This window comes from Primulina eburnea, chromosome 7 (assembly GCF_022965805.1).
Source record: "Primulina eburnea isolate SZY01 chromosome 7, ASM2296580v1, whole genome shotgun sequence".
Lineage (NCBI taxonomy): Eukaryota > Viridiplantae > Streptophyta > Magnoliopsida > Lamiales > Gesneriaceae > Primulina > Primulina eburnea.
Window position 1 is genome coordinate 4595638 of NC_133107.1, and position 19988 is coordinate 4615625.

Consider the following 19988-nt stretch of genomic DNA (forward strand, 5'->3'; position numbering starts at 1 on the left):
TTTGATATGAATATTACACCTACAAACTTACATTATAGATTCATTGGTCTGATAGCACCAAAGGTCCAAAACGTTCGATCCTTGAATAAGCTAGCAAATCATGCATATATTATTTTGTCCATGTTAATTTAATTCTTGGATCGAGATTCAAAAAGAACCGAAACTTCAACAAATCTCTCCTTTGACTGCGTTGTTGATATCCGAAAATCTTTCCAAAATAGAAAAGCAAAACTACCAACACAAAAGTAGTCATATGACCAACGAGGAGGAATATTGCATTTACCATCCATTAATCCTCTCTCTCCAGGATAATTTGTTTATCACGTTCTTGTTAAGATGTGATGATCAGTTGCATTTGAATCTTCTTCATCCGTCGGAATAGCTAAATACTCAAGCGCGGTGACGACATCTCCAATCAGCGGCCGCGTGCTGGCCTCTTCCTGCAGACACATTGCTGCAACAGCGAGAGCTTGGAATAGTCCCTTCATTGGGTAATTTCCTTTAAGTAATGGATCGGCCATCAATGTAAACTTCCTCCTGTCCTTGAATAGTGGCATTGCCTGCAAATTCCACATTCAAAAACAAATTCATCATTATGATTATACCCTTTGGATGAATGCTGGACTAGGGGTCGGATTTGCAAGATCCACAACCTAATTTAGATTGCTAGAGACCTATATATCTACTCTATACATATAAATCAATCCATATGTTAGTTAAACTAATGTATAAATTTGATATAAATAATATTACTCAAACTAACCCAATCTACTAGATTCTCCTCCTCGGGTGGTTTCGTGTTATCAATAGCTCTCCTCCCTGAAATAATCTCAAGAAACACCACCCCGAAACTGTAAACATCGGATTTGGTCGTCAGCTGGCCCGTTTTTGCGTATTCGGGTGCACAGTACCCGTACGTCCCCATCACCCTCGTTGACACGTGATCCTGCCCTCCCGTTGGACCCAACTTAGCAAGCCCAAAATCCGACAACTTAGGACAGAAGTTCTTGTCTAATAATATGTTGGACGCCTTGAAATCGCGGTATATTATCGGAGGATTTGCCGTATCATGCAAGTACTCGAGTCCTTGAGCTGCACCTTTAGCTATCTGCATTCTCGTGTACCAATCCAGAGGCTCCTTATCTGGTGGCAAATCTGATACCAGGAGAAAGATGCAACCGTTACTTACGAAATTTGATGCATTTCGACGCTTTCAATTTACTAGCTACTATAACAAATCATGAATCAAGAACTACCCAAAAGTTGATCTTCTAACGATCCATTATGCATGTACTCATAGACCAATATCCGTTGGCGGCCATCTGCACAATATCCTATCAAATTCACGAGATTCGGGTGGTGAACGAGGCTTAAAGTCAAGACCTCCGACAGGAATTCTCGGTTCCCTTGAACCCCATTTCTGTCCAGTTGCTTCACAGCAACAATCTGGAAACAGATTAGCCATGTAAGATAATTTACCAGTTTTAAACGTTGAAAATGAAAGGCAAAAAGGAGAGATCAGACTCTGAAATATTTATGTTTATACTTGATTTGTTTTCTTGAGGTATCCTTTGTAGACCCTCCCAAATCCTCCTTCACCTACTAGAAGTTCGGGATCGAAATTTTCTGTGGCATGAGCAAGTTCTCGGAAAGTAAATACTTCAGCCGGAACTCTCACATTTCCATGTTTGAGTATGTCTTCAGCGATTATCCTCTGTTTGCTGTTACCTGTTCATTACAATATCAAAATATCATTCGATCTGTAAAGGATTACTTTAGAATTTCAGCGTTGAGGCTAAATACCTCGAAACAAAATGACATTAATTCTGATCAGAAGCAACTCTAGTTTCGTGGGAAAAAAAAAGAATCCAAAAGAAGTTATACGTGTAGAAAAACACAAAGGGTTCTTCCAATATTAATGGATAAAACCCAAAACTAAAGAAACCATGCACAGAAAAATACATCTGATGCAACATGAAGATTTTACCAGAAGAAATGGATATTATTATAGGATTCTAACCCGTATTCATCGATAAACTTCGGGCAATCGTGTATAATGTCTCGGCATCAGCCTTAATTTCTTTAACAGAAGTTCTAGAAGTTTTCAAAGAATTCTTCTTCATTGTATCGCTTCTCTTAATCCTGCAACAATACAGAATTCTCATCTCCTCTTCCCCCCCTTCCCTAGTCACGATTCAGCAACAAGAACCTTCTTCCTGACGTCCCCAAATATCATATAAAAAATTTCATTCTTGGATTCAAATTTTCTTAATTAAAATTTAAGATGATCAAAGGTGGCACACCAAGAAAAACAGAAAAAATAGGGAGGAATTATTGATCATTGAAGATGAACTGTGGGCAGATTTGCCTTAAAGAGACGCATGCAGTTGAAAAACTTATTTGAGATTGATTGAACAACAATCATGAAGAAGATGGGAAATAATATCTTTGTCCAATCATCATGGGAACAACTACTTTTCCTGCACCTTGGAAACAAGATAACACGTCGAATTTAAAGATTTTGGGCTCGCATTTTTCGGATAAAGTTGAGGGGCGCACCTCAAATCTTTTTCATGAAAATAATATACAAACTATTAGCTGTCGAGGGGGGCATGGAAATAAATCATGGTATTTCCCGTATTATATTATTTGCTTTGATTTGAAAACTGTTATCTTCCGCCAAACTCCATATGTTATACCTAACTACAATAATTACACTTTTTTTGTCGTAAAATGTTTTTTTTCTCATGTTAATATGTGATCTCCTCAATTTACGGTTTAATCCACTAATTTATATTTTTTTAGATGTCATTAATAATACTCCGACGAAGAAATATTAAAATTAAAGAAAAAATGTAAATTATTAGATTAAACCGTGAATTCACCGATGATAAAACTTATGTGAGACGGTCTTACAGGTCGTATTTTGTGAGACGAGTCTCTTATTTGGGACATCCATGAAAAAATATTATTTTTTATACTAAGTATTGTTTTTTATTGTGAATATAGGTAGAAGTATTACTTTTTATTCTAATTGTATTGCTTTTTATTTTAAATATCGATAGGGTTGATACATTTCACAAGAGAACTACTCTTGACCGATACAGAACTAAGTATGTAATTTCTCCCGTACGACATGTAAATATATATTTAATATATGATATATGAGCTCACGGCATTATAACAAGTTCGAACCGTATAAGTTCCAAGCATTAATTTAAGAATAGATATCTTGTGTTCTGGGTCAATCCTATCGATATTCACAATAAAAAGTAGAACTCTTAGCATAAAAAGTAATATTTTTTCATGGATGACTCAAATAAGACATCTGTCTCACAAAATACGGTCCATGAGAGCGTGTAACACAAGTTTTTGTCTTAATTTAATTGAAATTGAAATGGACCAATTTAGTTTAAATTCAAGTTCAAACTTTAACAGATAATGGAGTTGGTGCCCATTTAATAAAATTCAGTTTGAATTCAAATATTAGATTGTAAATATTAATGTGGTCAATTTGATTCATATATCTTGAATAGTACGTATTTTTTTTTTTAAAAAAGAAGTTATTTAAATTTTGACAGCTCAATATAATAAAATTTGTAGTTGCTATATTTATTGACTCTTGAATCCTTGATGTGTTGGGAGGACCCCTACTCAATTATCAATGCTCATCACATGGGGGGTTTTGAGTTATGAGTTATGACCATTAATTCGTTCCAACTTTTTTGAGTATTTATTAAGTTTGTGAAAAGTAATGTTTCTTCAAGAAATTTCTTACATACCCTTTAAAAAAAATTAAATATACTATACGTATGAGGTGTGAGAGAACGAGGGACTCAACTTTTTAAATATTTCCTCGACTCTTTGTACATAAAGTGGTGTTTCGAAGATATATACAATTGTTGGTCGGTCTCCATCCCTATGCATTGCCAACATAGCGTGAAATGCTTTATAGTTTGGGCGGACATTCATATCAGATCCAACGTCTTTAATGTATTTGGAATCGTAGGGTCTGTGTCTGATAATGTAAACTCAACGCTCCAAATGTTTCGAGGCTATTGAATCTTGTACAAAGGTAAGAGCCTGTAACAATTGATACAAGACAAACAAACTCTATGTTGTCACTCAAACTTTGGTTAGAGTATCTATTTGTATATCCTCGAAATTTAGCAAAACATTTTGGTTAAAGTATTTACATGAATTGAAAAATTAGCAAATTCACATTATAAGTTGGTTTGTTTAAGGTTTTGGTCATCTAATTAGACGAGATTTTATGCTAATTTCATTGATTAGTTATTTTTATTCATTAGTCGTTTTTTTACGGTAAGAACTCTTATTTTTTTTTTGAACATACGGTAAGAACTCTTGTAATTCATTGAAAATTGAAAATGTCAATCAACCAAAAATGAAAAGAACTACACTCCTAAATAAAGGGGGAATGAGACGAAGAAGCAAAAGAGACGATGATGTGAGCAACATAATTCGTAGAACGCCGAGTATGACTAGGAGAGTGGCTTCCCTGAAGAGCCAGAAGTCGTCTGATATCTATTGCTAGGGCCCCGGCATTAGCCATTTTCCGTTATATGTTGTTTGATATTGTTAACATATCTAACATCATGTTAGTACTCCGATTAAATCATATTTGAATTATTTAAATAAACAAAACTTAAAACTGAATAAGTTTCTGTACATGCATGTTTTGCAAACTTATTCAGACCTATCGTGAATCAATTAAAAACTTATCTGGCCGATTCACCTTTTTTTTTTATTATTATTTTTGTTTAGATTTTGATTATTATTATTTTTAAAATATTTCATATATTTTAAATTTAATTTTAGTTATATATATCTTTATTTGGATTTTAAATTTTGTTAAAATATTATTTTAATAGTTGTTTAGATTTTAAAATTTGATAAATATATTGTATTTTTATTTACGAAAACATTTAAGATTTTTAGAATTTGAAACATATTATTTACTATATTATATTATTATTTTATATGATATAACAATTTTTCGATTCGATCGGTTGAAGTGGTTCGATCTTCTGTCTGGTTATGAAAAAAATTGAATAATAGTATAAATTTTAAAGAAAACTTTCATTCAACGCTTTTAAAGAGTGTTTGCTCTGTATAGAATAATATATGTATAATAAACCGTAATATATGGTGAATTTGAAATTTGATAAAAACTTGTAGCAAAAATACTGTACACAGTCATTTCAAAATAAAATTTAAAAAGTATTTTATTAAAGAGTATAATAATATATGAGTGAGTCTGCCGTAGCTGGCGGCTCGTAACACGTGCCTTAGAAACATCACACGTGTCAACCTAGTCCGTCCGTCTCCTCCAAACCCCACCGTTTGAACTACAAAACCCGAATTCTCCGACGTCCAACTGCTCCATCAAACAATGCTCGTGCACACCGCCGATGGCCATTTTCCGATCACTCATATCTCGATTCTCCCGATCTCCAAGTTACCCCCGCGATTCATCTCGCCTCAGAACCATTTTCTCCCTTTCTTCGACCTCTCCTTCCCCGATTTCAGCTCCATTTCTGCTTTACACCCCCGTGAAAATTTCCCATACGCACTTTCTCTTCCGTTCTAGGTTTCTATTCCCAATCGGTGGGCCACTATTCCTCTGCAATCCTCCCTGGAAGCTGTCCCAATCCGCCACCCCTCTCCTCCTCCAGCCCAACGTCGCCTCATACTTCATTAAACTCCGTGCCCTTAATTTACTCCAGAAGCCCTCTTTTCCTCACAATTTACGTTTTCGACCTGCTTATGATGCGCAGAAGCTGTTGACCGAGGGTGCCGACGACAAATTTGGAAATGCGTCTGCAATAGATGCTCCCGGCAGTCATGATGTAATCATCGACAGTTACCTCAATCTTCCTAATTATATCTCATTCGCGCGGATGCTCTCCGGTCCATTGCTTGGATGGTGTGTTTTACAATTTTTCAATCTGATATTTCCAACGGCAAAGTTTACTTCATTATGTCATATGTGTTATTTCTTTGTATATAGAGATTGATTGTGATTTTTTGGGAGCTTTGGAGGGAACTCCGGAGTGAAACATTATTGACTTCAAAAATATGCTCCCTAAAGAATGTTTAATGTGCGATATTTTAACTTTTGGGTAGACCGAATCAAGTGTTTATTGCTGCACCATTTTGCAGGATGATTGCAAATGACATGTATTCATATGCCTTTATTGGACTTGCTATATCTGGAGCTACTGATTGGGTATGAATTGTAGTTCCGGTTGCTTTGTGGTATTGTAATATGTATCCAATACTCCTCTCCTCACGTCTCTACCTACATTTTTAGCTCGATGGTTATATAGCTAGGAAGATGGGAATCAATTCTGTAGTTGGGTCCTACCTTGATCCATTAGCCGACAAGGTTTGTTTCTGTTTTCTTTTTAATGGCATTGATATATGTTCAATGTCAAGTAATCCTCCATCATGTTGCACCAGCTTTTATATATTTGGTACAAAAATATGTTTAGTAACTTTGTTTGCTCATATGTGGCGATGATTACGTTTTGACAGGTTCTAATCGGATGTGTTGTGCTTGCAATGGTAGATAAGGATCTCCTACATCGTGAGTAAAACTTACGTTATTATTCCTGCACTACCTTATTTTTATAGTACAAAGTTTTTTTACTTTCCTTAGGGTCAGGACATGATTTTTTTATTACTCATGGTAATTTTGTTCAGTATTATGAATAAGCATCTATGTCTGTCCGCGCGTGTGTGTGTTATTTCTATCATGTTCTGGATTAGTTTCTTCATTATCCAGCATTTTGTTTCAGCCGGTAAATAGTATAGTACAGCCTGATTTTAGTCTAGAATACCAGATAGTTAAGAAACAGTTTTCTAGCATTTTGGCTATTATCCACTACCTGTAAATCATTGCGATAGAGTTATTTTTTGTTTATTTATTTTTATCGGGATAGAGCTTATTTGAATATGAGACATGTTCCTTATTTTGTACCTTGTGATTTGTGTTTTATTGTGCATCTGTCTTAACTTGAAGCTGGACTGGTTTCACTTGTTGTTCTGCGTGATTTTGCTCTTGTTTGTGGTGCGGTCTATAAAAGAGCTAGCAGTTTGGACTGGGAGGTGAGACCAATGTCAATCATAGCATCGGTTTGGCTATAGCTAGTATCTTGCCTTTCTTACTTCTTTTTTTCCCTTTTTTTTCGCAATTAGAGAAACAGTTGGCATGACTTCTTCAACCTGGATGGGGCGCATTCCCAAAAAGTTGAGCCTCTCTTGATAAGCAAGGTACACCGTATGATATTTTGCACTTTGTGCGTCGAAAAAGAACTTTAAAAGGCTGCAACTTACCTTTTTCTCCTACCTCGGTATAGTTATAGAGTGTTATTTAAGGTATTATATGTGTCTTGATTTGTGGTTTCTAGTCTGGAATTAGTGTAAGTAGTTAAAGGTTTTAACATTTCTCAGTTTGTGCTTGGCGCACAATCGGTATCATTATAACTGGTGTCAAATATGTGTAACAAGATTTAAACTAAGGTTATAAAACAATATTCTTCCCGTCCACAGTTAAATACGGTGCTCCAGTTGGTCCTGGTTGCGGCAGCTCTTCTTCAGCCAGAATATGGGAATGAAGAAACCCAATTTTTTATCCACATCTTGAGGTAATTTCATCAAATCGTCCATGTTTCCATGGAATTCTGCATGGTGATTAAATTATCCTACTATTTTGGTTTGGTGCAGTTGGGTTGTGGCTTCTACAACGGTGGCGTCAACTGCAGCATATGGGGCACAATATCTGAGAAATGGAACCAAATTTGTAAAGAAGCCCCAGGCCAGAACATGAACAGAGCACCTGGCTGCTCTATCATTTGCCACAGCAGCTGAGATGTTCTTTGGAGCCAAGTTATCATGTGTGATTTCTTGGTGTCTCCGCAAAATCGAACGATACGTCTCACATTATGTGACGCGGAGAAAGTGAGCTTTAGACCATTACAAGTTTGACGATCACTTTTTGGTTTACCACTTGTATGCGTATACACAAATGGGATTTCTGTATTACAAAGGTTAATGCCCCGCCCCCTTTCTCAAAATATGAATAATAATAGTAATAATAATAATATTAAAGAGTCTCAATTTACATTTGATTAACATTTTATGTTCACACTCCGTATACGTTGTGAAAAATCTTACATTTTTATTATGGAAAAAAAAATCCCCATTTTCTTTACCAAGTAACATCTAGTGAAATGCATAAGCAGGCATGCCCAAACAAATAGTTATTGCCCAATTCCTGAGATACAAAAATCTGGATCTTTCCCAAAAAAAGATCTGGAATAAATAGTATGTATCATCAGAACCAAACTACAATAACCGCAATAGGAAACAGGTGCTTGGATATATCATCTATAGGGTGGTGTTCCAAACCTTGATATGAAAAATGCAAAGGAATCACATGTATTTTCTCGCTTGAAAACATTGCATTACATTGTAAACCTTAGATTGGGAACTGTCCATGCGGTAGCATGAACAAATCCAAAACCAAGAAAACCGCAAAGCACCATTTTCAGTAAAATAAAACGAAAGAGAAGGAAAAAATTAGAACTCCCTACTCTATTTTAGTAAGTTTTCCTCAATCTCAGCCCAAGCACCAGCATTCCTCGAGAACTTCTCCTTCACCTGCCCAATAATCCACCTTGCTTCATCAATCTTTTCGATGCTCGCTAACCCATCAACGAGAGATTTCATAGTCGACATATTTGGTACCCAGCCTTCCGACATACTCTCCTTACAAATAGCTAATGCACTCTCAAAATCCTGTCCTCGGCACATATAATAAATCAGCGTAAAATAACACTTGGCATCCGGCTTCAATTTTGAATCAATCATCTCCTTGAACAAGCTCTTGGCTATTTCCATTTTGCCTTCAACGCAAAACCCGTGAATCAAATGGTTGTATGTCACCCGATTTGGCTTCCTACCCCTGCCCAAGATTGTGTCCAGCAACACCTTTGCTTCCGTGGATCTCTTGAGCTTACACAAGCTCTGAATCCTGACATTGTATATCCCGATACTGGTTGCCACACCATGTTTCTTCATCAATTCCATCATTTTACCCACGTCGCTAAATTTTTCCTCCTTGTAAAAGCCTGCAATCACAGTGGCAAATGTTGTTCCGTTGGGTTTTATTCCCTTTCTCTCCATCTCTGCCAAGATAGAGTGTGATGAATTCGCACTGCCCGACTCGCAGAATCCCTTCAGGACAGTGTTGTACGTTTCCAAAGTCGGTGCCAAGCCATACTTGTTAGGATACTCTGAAAAGACCCTCTTCAGTTCGCCGTATTCCCCTGCTAATATACACGAAAACAACAGGGAGTTCAAAGTCTTGACGCTTCTATCAACGCCCATCTGAGGCATTTCGTCGAACAGCTTGGCAGCGTCACCGATAAGACCCGCCTGGCCGTATAAGATAACGAAATGGGACACAAAGCGTTCGGATTTGAAATCAGGCCGGGTAACGGACTCCTTTATGAGGCTCCGAATGCCTTCGTAATAGTGTGATTGTTTCAGGCTCGAAATGGCTCGCGAGTAGGCAACTCGATCGAGGTGCGACTCTGGAGTTAGGGCGGCGGCTCTGCAGATGTCGAGAATGCGTTCTGGGTTTTTCTCAAAGCGGATGAGCGAGAGTGCGGAGCGGGATTTCTCTTTGCTTGTGAGCAGCGATTTGGAATCTGGGTTCAAAATCGAGGTGGAGAAAAGGCGGAAGCGTTGAAGACTCGACGATCGGAGATTGCAGCGTAATGCCATTGGTTTGTTTAAGGGAGCTGAGCTGTGCTGGACTTGCAATCAAGGGTTTATGTAATAGAAAATGTTTATCAAAATTAAATTATCGAATTTTGTTTTTCATCCAATTTTTTTCAGTCATTTCCATTTCAAAAACAGATAATTTTCATCTTAATTTTTTTTAAAAAAATTCTTCTCTAATTTTTCTATGGACCAAAAACAATATCTGACAATAAATTTAATTCCTTCTCTACTTTTTCTATAAACCAAATGGATATATCCATTTGGATATATATATATATATATATATATATATATATATATATATATATATATATATATATATATATATATATATATATATATATATAAATTAAATTAAAAATTAATCTACTGATACATGAAGAAAAGTTACTTAGAATATTTTTACGACATAATTATCCTGTAATAGGTAAAAACCATAGAAAATAAAATAACAATTTGTATTTGATTTAGGGTTAGAGAATATGGGGGATCATTTCTTGTGCGATAACAAGAGAAATAATCAACAAAATGTTTTTTTTCTATTTTATTACATATGCTCAAATGCAAACCAACGAGAAAAATTTTACATTGTTCATATGCCAGAAAAGATTAATTGCCTTACTAATATACCATGGACACTTTTGGGCTAGGGGGGCTTCTAAAACAGCTCCTAATGAAATTTCAAACAGATCCTACGTACATTACATGATCGATGAATCAATTCTGTTGGACATCCTCCGGTGGAGCAGCGAATCTTATATTAGCGGGCCTGGCTGCCACTACAGGTTCATCCGCAAATAATGATCTGATTAAACCTGGAGTTCTCAGGGGTCTTCGACCAGTCATTCTCGGGTACACGTCTTGAAGAAAATAGTAGGCATGACCAGCTATCATACCCTGACAATTCAATATTTTTGGGTAAGACCAAAAAAAAAACTGGCACATTCAGTACATATTTAGAGTACTTGTACAACTACAAGTTCATTATCAAACAAATAGTATTGAAACCTTTGCCACAATCCAATTATATCACACAAAATGATAATTTCCCCATCATTGGCATGCATATGATATTGTGAAACACCGTTCAAAAACTTAACACAAAGTGCCTAAAATATCTGTCACTTCACGATAAAGATTCATAGAACCAATTGCAATATTGCATCAGTGAGGACTTACCAGTAGATCCACCCAAGCACTGGCACCGACAAGGACAGAAAACCCAAGGAGGACCTGCAGAAAGGTAAACACAATGTCACACACACTATCACCAGATGTATGGACATAACTATAATTGACCAAGTGTAGTTGAAGGAACGCCCTCAAAATGCAACAATAAATAACTTTTCCCTCGTATTACTCACACATTTACCAAACAATTGGGGAGTAAAACATTGAGGCTGATAATAAAATTAGGAACCTTCTCAAAATGCCAACACATATAGACTCTGATTAAACTGAACGTGACAAAGGAGAGAAATGAGTAAAATTATTGTGAGGAAAATTGAACAAGCATCCATGCAACTGGTTGATGAAAATTTAAGCCCACTTACCCATGGTAAATAGGCTGCTGTGAATGTAAAGAGGCCCAAAAAGCTCATGTGGATGAAGGGATTCTGCTTGCTCCATACATATACCTACAAAATCAGAAAAGCAAGATTCCAGGAGAAGTAAGGTTCGACAGCAATGAGAATGCAATTGTTAAACGTGCAGTTCTTCTGGCCACAGGCAGCATACCATCATAAATGTGAGTGAGTTGCTAAGGAAGATGATCTTTGCAAATGACTCTGAGACATAAGGAATCATCCCACCGATAAGAACAATGCCAGTCAAAACTGATGCACCAAACAACAGCATATAGAAGAAATCGGCTGTCCTCCCACGGAAGGAATTCTCTTCAAGAAGCTTGCAATACCGAGCAAGAAAGAACATGTGGAACAGAAAGTCCAAATCTGGAAAGAAAAGTAACAGTGTTATCGAAAGGAAGTATTGGTTGAGAAAAAATTCATCAAGTTGGATGCTAACTTCCTCCAAAATAAAGCAAAACATAACTCCAGCTAAAATGAATCTGTGAAGCATTAAAAATCAAATTCAGCATCATTAAATTGTCTAAAAAAAGGAACTTATCCCAGTGCACATCTGCATGTCTGCAATAACTTTTTTAATAAGAAACACAGATTAATTAGCCGGCATCTAATCAGCTCATCATTGGCCAATATCTGCACCAAAACCTTTTTCTCCATTTATTGAGTATGAACAAAGAACAAAAAAAAGTAAATTTTGCAGTTAGGCGTGAGAAACATCCCACTGTACCACAAAAGAAAGAAAAGATGCCTACATCATACATGTACATGATTTGGACCAATAGAAACATTTAACAAATACAGTAACGTTTCTAAAAATAAGGAACAATAAACACACCCAAGCATGTATTCAATGACAAAGAGTAAAATAGCAGCAGAATTAATCGGGAGGTTTATACTGTCAAAATGGCCAAGGCACGGACATCATTCCCTAATATTTGATAGCACAAAGTAATGATCATATGCATCAGACATGATTAAATTGAGCCCCACAAAATGATTTATTTCCATTCATTCATCACTAAATAAACACAAAAATCCACCAGATGAACCCATCTTCGTGAAGGATAGTAAACAGATTAGTTACCCATTTTGCGAAAATACAAGAAATTGGTAATAACCCGCCATATTTGGTAATGTTTCACCACGAGCTTGGGATTCAAGTACAAATCATAAGGGGATATTATCTGCAAATCACAACAAATAAATGCAACTTAGTAAAGTGCCCAATCCAAAAACCTCAGAAAGAAAACAAATACGCCAATAGCTGGGTGCTTTTTCCCTGCCAACCAATAAGTTCGTTTTTAACCCCCAAAAATAATCAGAACCAATAAAACTGTCTTCAGCTCCAAAGATGCAGCCTATATTACTTGAAAACCTATATGATGTCATACAAGAAAACACAAAACATACAAGATTCCATTTTCCTATAAAAAAACACTAAAGATTTCTCCAGAATATCAAAACTTGAAAATGAAAACGGAACAAGTAAACAGGCACAATAAATTACATCGAGAGAGCAACCAATCGTCGTCACAATCGCAGCTGTGAGGTAAGACCTCGTAATTATTGGCATCTGTTTGTACCATTCCTCCACGGCTTGTGCCATTCTATTTTCTCCAATACCCTCAATCAACTGATCAAACCACGAAAACCCTAACCAAAATCTCCAACACAATCAACAAAACCAAATACCACGAAATTGAGAGAAGACGTAGAATTATCAACAAAGTTGAAAAATTATTTCGATGAAATCGAGTTTTGATTATCCGGTTTCCTAATATCATACACCGATTGGATTGGAAATGAAATGGAAGAGGTTTTACTTTTCTCAACGTTTTGATTATCCGGTTTAGATTTAGTTATTATATTATCAATTTGTAAATAATTTGATGTTTATTTAAATAAGGATTGGTGGGTTGCTTTGATCCACATGTGGGGCATTGTTCCACGTGGTTTGGATGGACAAAATTCATATTCATATATGATTTTAAAAAAATTAGTGGACATCATGTATGTATGGCTAAATTTGAACCTTGATTCTATCCAGGATAGTGTCTTAATATGTAAGATAAAATCAACGGGATGGGTGTGTGATAGTACTATATAAAATAATTGTTAAAATTATATTTGTATAAATATAATAATTATTGATTTTTTTTAAAAATCATATAAAAAAAGTCTAAAATACGTAATTAAACAGAAATTTTAATTTTTCTAAGAAGAGTTTTATAAAAATAATTGACTAAACTGTTTGCACACGAGATGATTATTTTATAAATAAAATTTGTACAAGTATGTCGTGCATATTTATTAAAAAACTATATATATATTTATTAAGTTTTTCCAATATTTATTTTCAAACTCCGGGAAATTTCTCTATTATAAATAATAAATATTCAAAAGATCATTGACAAAAATAATAACCCAACGGAGTAAAAAATTAAATAATAAAAAATAAATTTTAAATTAATTAAAAAACACAATAATAAATAAAAATAATATTAAGATGTAATTAATATAACATTCAACGATATTTATAATTATTACATTATAAAATTTTACTTTGAAATTTCGATAAATTGAATTTTTATTTTAAATTTTTTATATTATATAAATTGATTTAAAAATATTCATATCATATTAATATTTAAATTTAGAGGCCAAAGATCCTCGACGTCGTTCTCCCTTAATCCGTATTAGGGTTCCGCTTCTCCGATTCCTCTCGACGATCATGCAGCCGCCCAACTCCAATGTCCCATCTCATATGGCTCCGCCTCCTCAATACCAGCAATACCCTCAACAACAGCAATCTCATCAATGGATGTCGCAGCCACCGCAATATCATGTCCCTCCGCCACAGCAGCCACCGGCTTCTGGCTACTATTACCAGCAGCCTCCACAACAGTCTATGTACGCCCCCGATCCGACGGGTCAGGCGCATCCCGTGGCGGACGACGGGATCCGGAGTCTCTGGATTGGTGATCTGCAGTATTGGATGGACGAGCAGTATTTGATCAGCTGTTTCGGCACTTCCGGGGAGGTATACGTGAATACCTGCACTCTTTAATTTCATATGTGATTTTTTAAAAAAAATCCAGGAAGGCTGGTTCTTAGTATTTGGAAAGTTTAGTGCTCGAGTCAAGTTTTCCAAGTTTTATTCTTTCTTAATTAAGTTTTGTTTTGTTTCTTTCGTTTGCATTTCTGAATCGTTGATCAGGCTTTTCGCCCGTATGAGATTCCGATTTAGGTTGTAAACTATTAGGTTTGCGTTATACCTACTTATCTCTTAGCATTTGAGGGTAGTGTTTTGAGAATAAATTATTTGTATCTGGGCGCTTTATACTTCGGGTAAGAGATCTAAATTGTAATACTAGGAAAATCTTAGCCTAATGTAAATCTTTGTGCCCATAATTAAATGACCTTGACCCTGAACTAGAAATTGTTTTGTACTTTGTCCTTAGTGTCTTAAATCCCTGAACCACATTGTTTTGAACTGGACCCTAGAAATTCGCTGTTTTCGTGTGCACTTGGGATTTGGGAACAATGTGGCATAATTTTTTGTGGTGGTTCTTTCATCCTTTCCTTGAACTAATAGAGATAATGCAGTCTACCCCCGAAATTGGTCTAGTTTCGAGTGCTTAATATATAATTAAGGGCCTGTTACACGTTCTTTTAGGCTCTGCACACCCACCCGAAATCTGAGATGCAGACAACTTCACCAAGCTCACTTCTCCCATAATTCATACCTTGTCTCCTGTTACTGTGATTCTATCCTTAATCACCTCACAAAATAGTCAACCTTTTGATGTTCATATAATTATAATTATTATAATTATAATGTAGATTTCAATGAAGGCAGTTTTAGCCATCAAGAATCAGGATATCATACATATAGCTGTTTTTTTCATATATGATATACTGGAATGAGGCTTTGGAATAAATGGAGGTTGGCGATGTTATGTTAATCATTTAGTCTAAACTACGTGATTGTTCTCATAAGGATTTTTAATATCAAGGAAGAAAATGGAAAACTATAAAGCTCAGGTCACAGGGTGCAAATAATTTTTACGAGTGTAAGACATACCTGACTTGTGATAGAGACGTGGAGTTAAGATGACATATTCCATTGGGGGCAATCAGTGGATTGTGAAATTCTACAACAACAAAGTTCAGTTGTCAAGAAGTTGAAAAATAATAGATTTGAAAAGATAAAATAATGAAGAACCCTATATACAGGGAGAAATGGTGAATTTAATCATGTGTGACACAAGATGATTCATGTTAGATTGCGATAAATTTATTGGGAAAAAATTTAACTAGTGCCATACTGGAAATTGGAACTATGACCTACTACACGATGCAGCCTGTTGAACTTCATCAAGTTTTTTTTTTTGGTTATGGATCTTATGTATTTTGGATCTTATGTAGCTGTTTTTCTCCATAGGTGGTGTCTGCTAAAGTTATCCGTAACAAGCAAACTGGCCAACCAGAAAGTTATGGCTTTATTGAATTTGTCAGCCATGCTACTGCTGAAAGGAGCCTTCAGACTTATAACGGCACTCCCATGCCCAATGTTGAGCAAACATTTAGACTGAACTGGGCATCTATGGGAGCGGGTGAAAAACGTGATGATTCTCCTGAGTACACAATTTTTGTTGGAGATTTGGCATCCGATGTTACTGATTACATGCTCATAGAAACTTTTAGGGCCTCTTATCCTTCAGTTAAGGGTGCGAAGGTTGTCACGGATGCGATAACTGGGCGTCCAAAGGGCTATGGGTTTGTGAGATTTTGTGATGAAACTGAACAATTGCGTGCCATGAATGAGATGAATGGAATGTTTTGTTCCTCTAGGCCGATGCGAATTGGTGCAGCTGCTAACAAACAAAAAGTGGGGAATCAGAACAAAGGTATGTCTGTTTCTTGCATTAAATTTTTAGATGGCTACTGGAGTATCGATGAACTTACCTGTTCTGGGTTTGATCTTTCTTTTATTCTCGTCTGTTCTGATATCTGAATATGGATGTCTCAAATCATTGAGGAATCATCTGGTGCGGTGTTATTTGCTTTTTAGAGTTTGTTGCTCTCTTGAATTCTTGAAGATAAGGACAGCTTGTGGTGTCATTTCCTTCCAGTGCTTTGAACATTTTAGGTTCTGACGGATTAAAACTTTGTGTAATCTTATAAAAGGCTATGGTTGTCTCATAGCAGGGTGATTGGAAGCTCTATCATATAGTGGCCTGGAGCCAATGTGAGCTGAAATGATAACTCTTTAGTGCCTGGTTTTTTTGTAGGTCAGTTTTAATTTAATGCTGCTTACTTTTGATTCCTCGAGGAATTGATTATTTTCAGATCCAACTCTAATCATGTGAAGTAAATGCTACCCTATAATTACTTCTGTTTAAAGGGCTGTCCATGGAAATTGGGAAGCAATACGAGGCCACTGAAACTGCTTATACCAAGCAGTTTTAATTGTCTTTGTATCTCATACTTTGAACAATGCTTCGATATGTCTTGGTACAGTTCCTTTAAGATCATGCTCACCGAGATTGGAAATTAACACACTCGAAACATCCTGTTAGTTGTCCTCCTGACTGCTATAAAAGTGATTGTCTTTAGTTGGACAAATAAATGCTGGAAATGTTGGCAGTGGCGCTTTCATTTGATGTTTTGCTATTAAGGGATACTTTAGAAGCTTCTCCACTGGCCCTTGTGCTTGTTCCTTACTCTAGTTCTAGGCTTCCAACCGAGAGTTCCGGTCATTGGAGCTGCCAGAAGAGTGATCCTTTTTAGCCAGGAAAGTAGCTTTTGCATGCTTTGTGAGGTGGCGTTGGCTCAAACTGAATGACGTATAGATGAGAAATAGTCACACAAAAGGCAAGGTGGCCAACATTTTTATTTTTCAGTTAGTTACCATGGCTAGTCTGAACTGAGTTATTTTCTGCTCTTTTGCCCATGCTTGATCTTTGGTTGTATAACACTATTTTTATGGCTACGTATCCAGCTGTTACGCTGCTTATGCTTCCTTACTAAAGATACCTCAGACAGATAATACCCAATTTTTTATATTCTGTTTTAGTTGCTGTCATCTTCATAGTCAACAGCTGTCTTTAGAATGATGTGGCTTTCATTGTTGGATAATTGCTGGAATGACTCTCGAATGGGATGTCACAGTTTCTTATTCACTTGATGTGTTTAGTGTGGACCGTCATGGGTTCTTATTTGTTCTTCAACACCAATTTTTTCCCTCGTTACTTTTCAATTATTTTCCTCTGTTTCCTCACATATCTTACAATTGCAGCATCATACCAGACGTCACAAGGAATAGCAAGTGAGGATGATCCAACTAACACCACGGTGAGTAAAATGTACTGATATTTGCATTTGTGTGCTTTTGTAACGAAGCATGTGCTCATGGTTTATAGGCTTTTTCCTTGCAGATATTTGTCGGGAATTTGGATTCCAATGTCACTGATGAGCAATTAAGACAGCTGTTTGGGAATTTTGGACAGTTGCTCCATGTGAAAATACCTGAAGGCAAACGATGTGGATTTGTTCAGTTTAGTGATAGGTAAATTGAGGGTATTAAATATTTTCCTCTCTTTAGTCAAAGTGTTTAAAAAGTGCATATAAAAACTTGTCTTGTACTCATAAATAATAACAGAAGATGCGCGGAACAAGCTATAAATATTTTGAATGGAACCCAGTTGGGAGGACAAAGCATTCGACTCTCATGGGGTCGTAGTCCATCAAACAAACAGGTTCTACTCATGTAACTTTTGTTTGGTCCTTTTTACTTTTGTTGTATGTGATTTAATTATCCAAACCTTCCTGCCTCAGGTTGATCCAAATCAGTGGAATGGTGGATATTATGGATATACCTCTGGTTATGAAACCTATGGATATACTCAACCAGCACAGGATCCAAACTTCTACTATGCAGGGTACACTGGATACGGGGACTACCTACCACCGACACAGCAACAGCCGCAGGTATATCCAACCATTGCCATGTCAGAAATTTTAGCAAATGCATTCTTGCTTCCAACAAAAAATATTTTATTCCTCTCTTTCTCATTATGCTCTCCGACAGTATTTGTGTGGAAGGTTTTTGGGAATCTCTGTTTGTCTGGCACGACTAAGTTGTTGCGAATTTTTTTGTTTGTTGCCTATTGTATTACAAAAGATATTTTATGGTTCCCCTTGTCGTTGCATTACCATCTTAGTTTTGTGCTGTCCGTGACTATCATAATCTTGCCTAGTTTAAACTGATATTAAGTTTGAAAAATTGTGTTTGATTTTAATTTTTTCTAGGATTAAATATATTTCTACACCCCTCCCCCATGTGTTGACGCATGTAATATTTACTCCCCTATTCTCAGGACACACCACCTTTGAAGAACATGGTCTTGGATGTTCTTTTAGACAAGTACTTCCTGAATAATGTGATTGTCCTGGTCAAGCTTTCAACACTGAATCCAATCATCTCTACCATATTTTTTTTTCTTTTCAATTTTCTGTAATTGCTGCCATAAGTACTGGAACTGCCACCGTAACCTCAAGCACAAAACCAACCCCCCAAAAAATAAAAAATAAAAAACACATGCTTCAGTGCATCATAAAGACTTGGTCTATCAGTGTTTGGAATTACTGAAACACTTCTCTTCCCTGTCACTTCTGATCAATTTTTTGTCTTTTCTTTTGTTGCTGCATGATCTGTGTTTATGTTTATAAAAAATTTAAAATAATTATATGTTGATGTAGTGATGTGTCAAGAGGAAATCAGCAGCTTTCGATTGTGGATCATGAAGTTGGAGCAGTTAGCTGTTGCGGTGGAATAGTTGTATTAACTGGGTTCTTGGTTGGGATGGTTTGAATTCATTGTTTAATTTTTTCCTTTTTCGAGTTTTGTTATCATAGCAAGGAAAAAATGTTTGGATTTTATGGTTTTCATGAACAATGGCTGCATATGTTTGTTGTCTCCATATAAAAGTGTGGGGTAAATGTTTTACGCATGTGCAGTTGGTTGACGGGTGATTGTTATGTTTGAAACATGAGCTTTTTCTTATTCGATGTCTCATTTTCGCAGTTTCACGTCCTTACGTTGAATAGGCTGTATGAAAATTCTAGTAAGCTTTTTTTTGTTACGATGGCGTCTGCACACAATCCTATATACGTGTATGGTGCAAATTGTATGTTCAGGGTGGCAACAGGAGGGTCGGTTTACGATCATTTAATGAGTTGAAAGTGAGATGATCCAGTCTAATTGTCTCAGCCGAATCTCGACAGCCACTTCACCGTGTGATTATTATATATGGGTCCTGGGGGCTGCCAAGAGAAGTCGCCCGATGAGTTTCCAAAGCATGCTACTGAATTGGGATGATGATGTGATATGAACAAATTATTCATAAAAAACTTCATGGGGGATTATTTAGTCATGTTCATCTCATCTCGTTTCTTTTCCTTTGCTTTTAATAGGTTGTTTTTCAACCTTTTCTTTTGGCCTTGTCTTTATTCAATTATGCGACATTTGATATATGTCACGAGTTAATGAATGAAATAAATAGTGATGGGAGTATAACTCCATAA

General features: G+C 36.2%; 5 protein-coding genes across 5 annotated transcripts; 2 read left to right on the plus strand and 3 right to left on the minus strand.

Annotated features, from left to right (window-relative positions):
- Positions 1-2577, minus strand: LOC140836799 (probable serine/threonine-protein kinase PBL23). Its single transcript, XM_073202604.1, has 5 exons — positions 2021-2577; positions 1547-1728; positions 1257-1446; positions 764-1155; positions 1-560 (listed from the first exon to the last, which is right to left on the minus strand). The coding sequence occupies exons 1-5, from the start codon at positions 2163-2165 to the stop codon at positions 321-323; spliced, it is 1149 nt and encodes a 382-aa protein (XP_073058705.1). The 5' UTR covers positions 2166-2577; the 3' UTR covers positions 1-320.
- A 2702-nt stretch (positions 2578-5279) lies between these two features.
- On the plus strand, positions 5280-8129 carry LOC140836800 (CDP-diacylglycerol--glycerol-3-phosphate 3-phosphatidyltransferase 1, chloroplastic). The gene is made up of 8 exons (XM_073202605.1): positions 5280-5947; positions 6184-6250; positions 6335-6409; positions 6559-6610; positions 7046-7131; positions 7222-7296; positions 7576-7670; positions 7750-8129. Exons 1-8 carry the CDS (start codon positions 5433-5435, stop codon positions 7850-7852), a joined length of 1068 nt encoding a protein of 355 aa, XP_073058706.1. The 5' UTR covers positions 5280-5432; the 3' UTR covers positions 7853-8129.
- A 220-nt stretch (positions 8130-8349) lies between these two features.
- On the minus strand, positions 8350-9864 carry LOC140836801 (pentatricopeptide repeat-containing protein At1g11630, mitochondrial-like). The gene has a single exon (XM_073202606.1). It carries the CDS (start codon positions 9811-9813, stop codon positions 8620-8622), a length of 1194 nt encoding a protein of 397 aa, XP_073058707.1. The 5' UTR covers positions 9814-9864; the 3' UTR covers positions 8350-8619.
- A 466-nt stretch (positions 9865-10330) lies between these two features.
- On the minus strand, positions 10331-13242 carry LOC140836802 (derlin-2.2). The gene is made up of 6 exons (XM_073202607.1): positions 12907-13242; positions 12484-12583; positions 11551-11765; positions 11367-11450; positions 10993-11046; positions 10331-10710 (listed from the first exon to the last, which is right to left on the minus strand). Exons 1-6 carry the CDS (start codon positions 13003-13005, stop codon positions 10531-10533), a joined length of 732 nt encoding a protein of 243 aa, XP_073058708.1. The 5' UTR covers positions 13006-13242; the 3' UTR covers positions 10331-10530.
- An 814-nt stretch (positions 13243-14056) lies between these two features.
- On the plus strand, positions 14057-19493 carry LOC140836804 (polyadenylate-binding protein RBP45-like). Its single transcript, XM_073202608.1, has 7 exons — positions 14057-14439; positions 15844-16309; positions 17701-17756; positions 17840-17970; positions 18064-18160; positions 18240-18392; positions 19164-19493. The coding sequence occupies exons 1-7, from the start codon at positions 14131-14133 to the stop codon at positions 19164-19166; spliced, it is 1215 nt and encodes a 404-aa protein (XP_073058709.1). The 5' UTR covers positions 14057-14130; the 3' UTR covers positions 19167-19493.
- The last annotated feature ends 495 nt before the right edge of the window (positions 19494-19988 follow it).

Excerpts from the sequence above, each read along its gene's own strand:
- LOC140836799 (XM_073202604.1), bottom strand. The coding sequence starts at position 2,165 with ATGAGAATTCTGTATTGTTGCAGGATTAAGAGAAGCGATACAATGAAG. Across the intron at positions 1,156-1,256 it reads GTTAGAAGATCAACTTTTGG|ATTTGCCACCAGATAAGGAG; the intron begins GTAGTTCTTGAT and ends TCCTGGTATCAG. Across the intron at positions 561-763 it reads AGGAGAATCTAGTAGATTGG|GCAATGCCACTATTCAAGGA; the intron begins GTTAGTTTGAGT and ends TGGAATTTGCAG.
- LOC140836800 (XM_073202605.1), top strand. The coding sequence starts at position 5,433 with ATGGCCATTTTCCGATCACTCATATCTCGATTCTCCCGATCTCCAAGT. Across the intron at positions 6,410-6,558 it reads TTGATCCATTAGCCGACAAG|GTTCTAATCGGATGTGTTGT; the intron begins GTTTGTTTCTGT and ends ACGTTTTGACAG. Across the intron at positions 7,132-7,221 it reads CTAGCAGTTTGGACTGGGAG|AGAAACAGTTGGCATGACTT; the intron begins GTGAGACCAATG and ends TTTCGCAATTAG.
- LOC140836801 (XM_073202606.1), bottom strand. The coding sequence starts at position 9,813 with ATGGCATTACGCTGCAATCTCCGATCGTCGAGTCTTCAACGCTTCCGC.
- LOC140836802 (XM_073202607.1), bottom strand. The coding sequence starts at position 13,005 with ATGGCACAAGCCGTGGAGGAATGGTACAAACAGATGCCAATAATTACG. Across the intron at positions 12,584-12,906 it reads CGATTGGTTGCTCTCTCGAT|ATAATATCCCCTTATGATTT; the intron begins GTAATTTATTGT and ends TGTGATTTGCAG. Across the intron at positions 11,766-12,483 it reads CTTGTATTTTCGCAAAATGG|ATTTGGACTTTCTGTTCCAC; the intron begins GTAACTAATCTG and ends TTTTCTTTCCAG.
- LOC140836804 (XM_073202608.1), top strand. The coding sequence starts at position 14,131 with ATGCAGCCGCCCAACTCCAATGTCCCATCTCATATGGCTCCGCCTCCT. Across the intron at positions 14,440-15,843 it reads GTTTCGGCACTTCCGGGGAG|GTGGTGTCTGCTAAAGTTAT; the intron begins GTATACGTGAAT and ends TTTTCTCCATAG. Across the intron at positions 17,971-18,063 it reads TTTGTTCAGTTTAGTGATAG|AAGATGCGCGGAACAAGCTA; the intron begins GTAAATTGAGGG and ends AAATAATAACAG.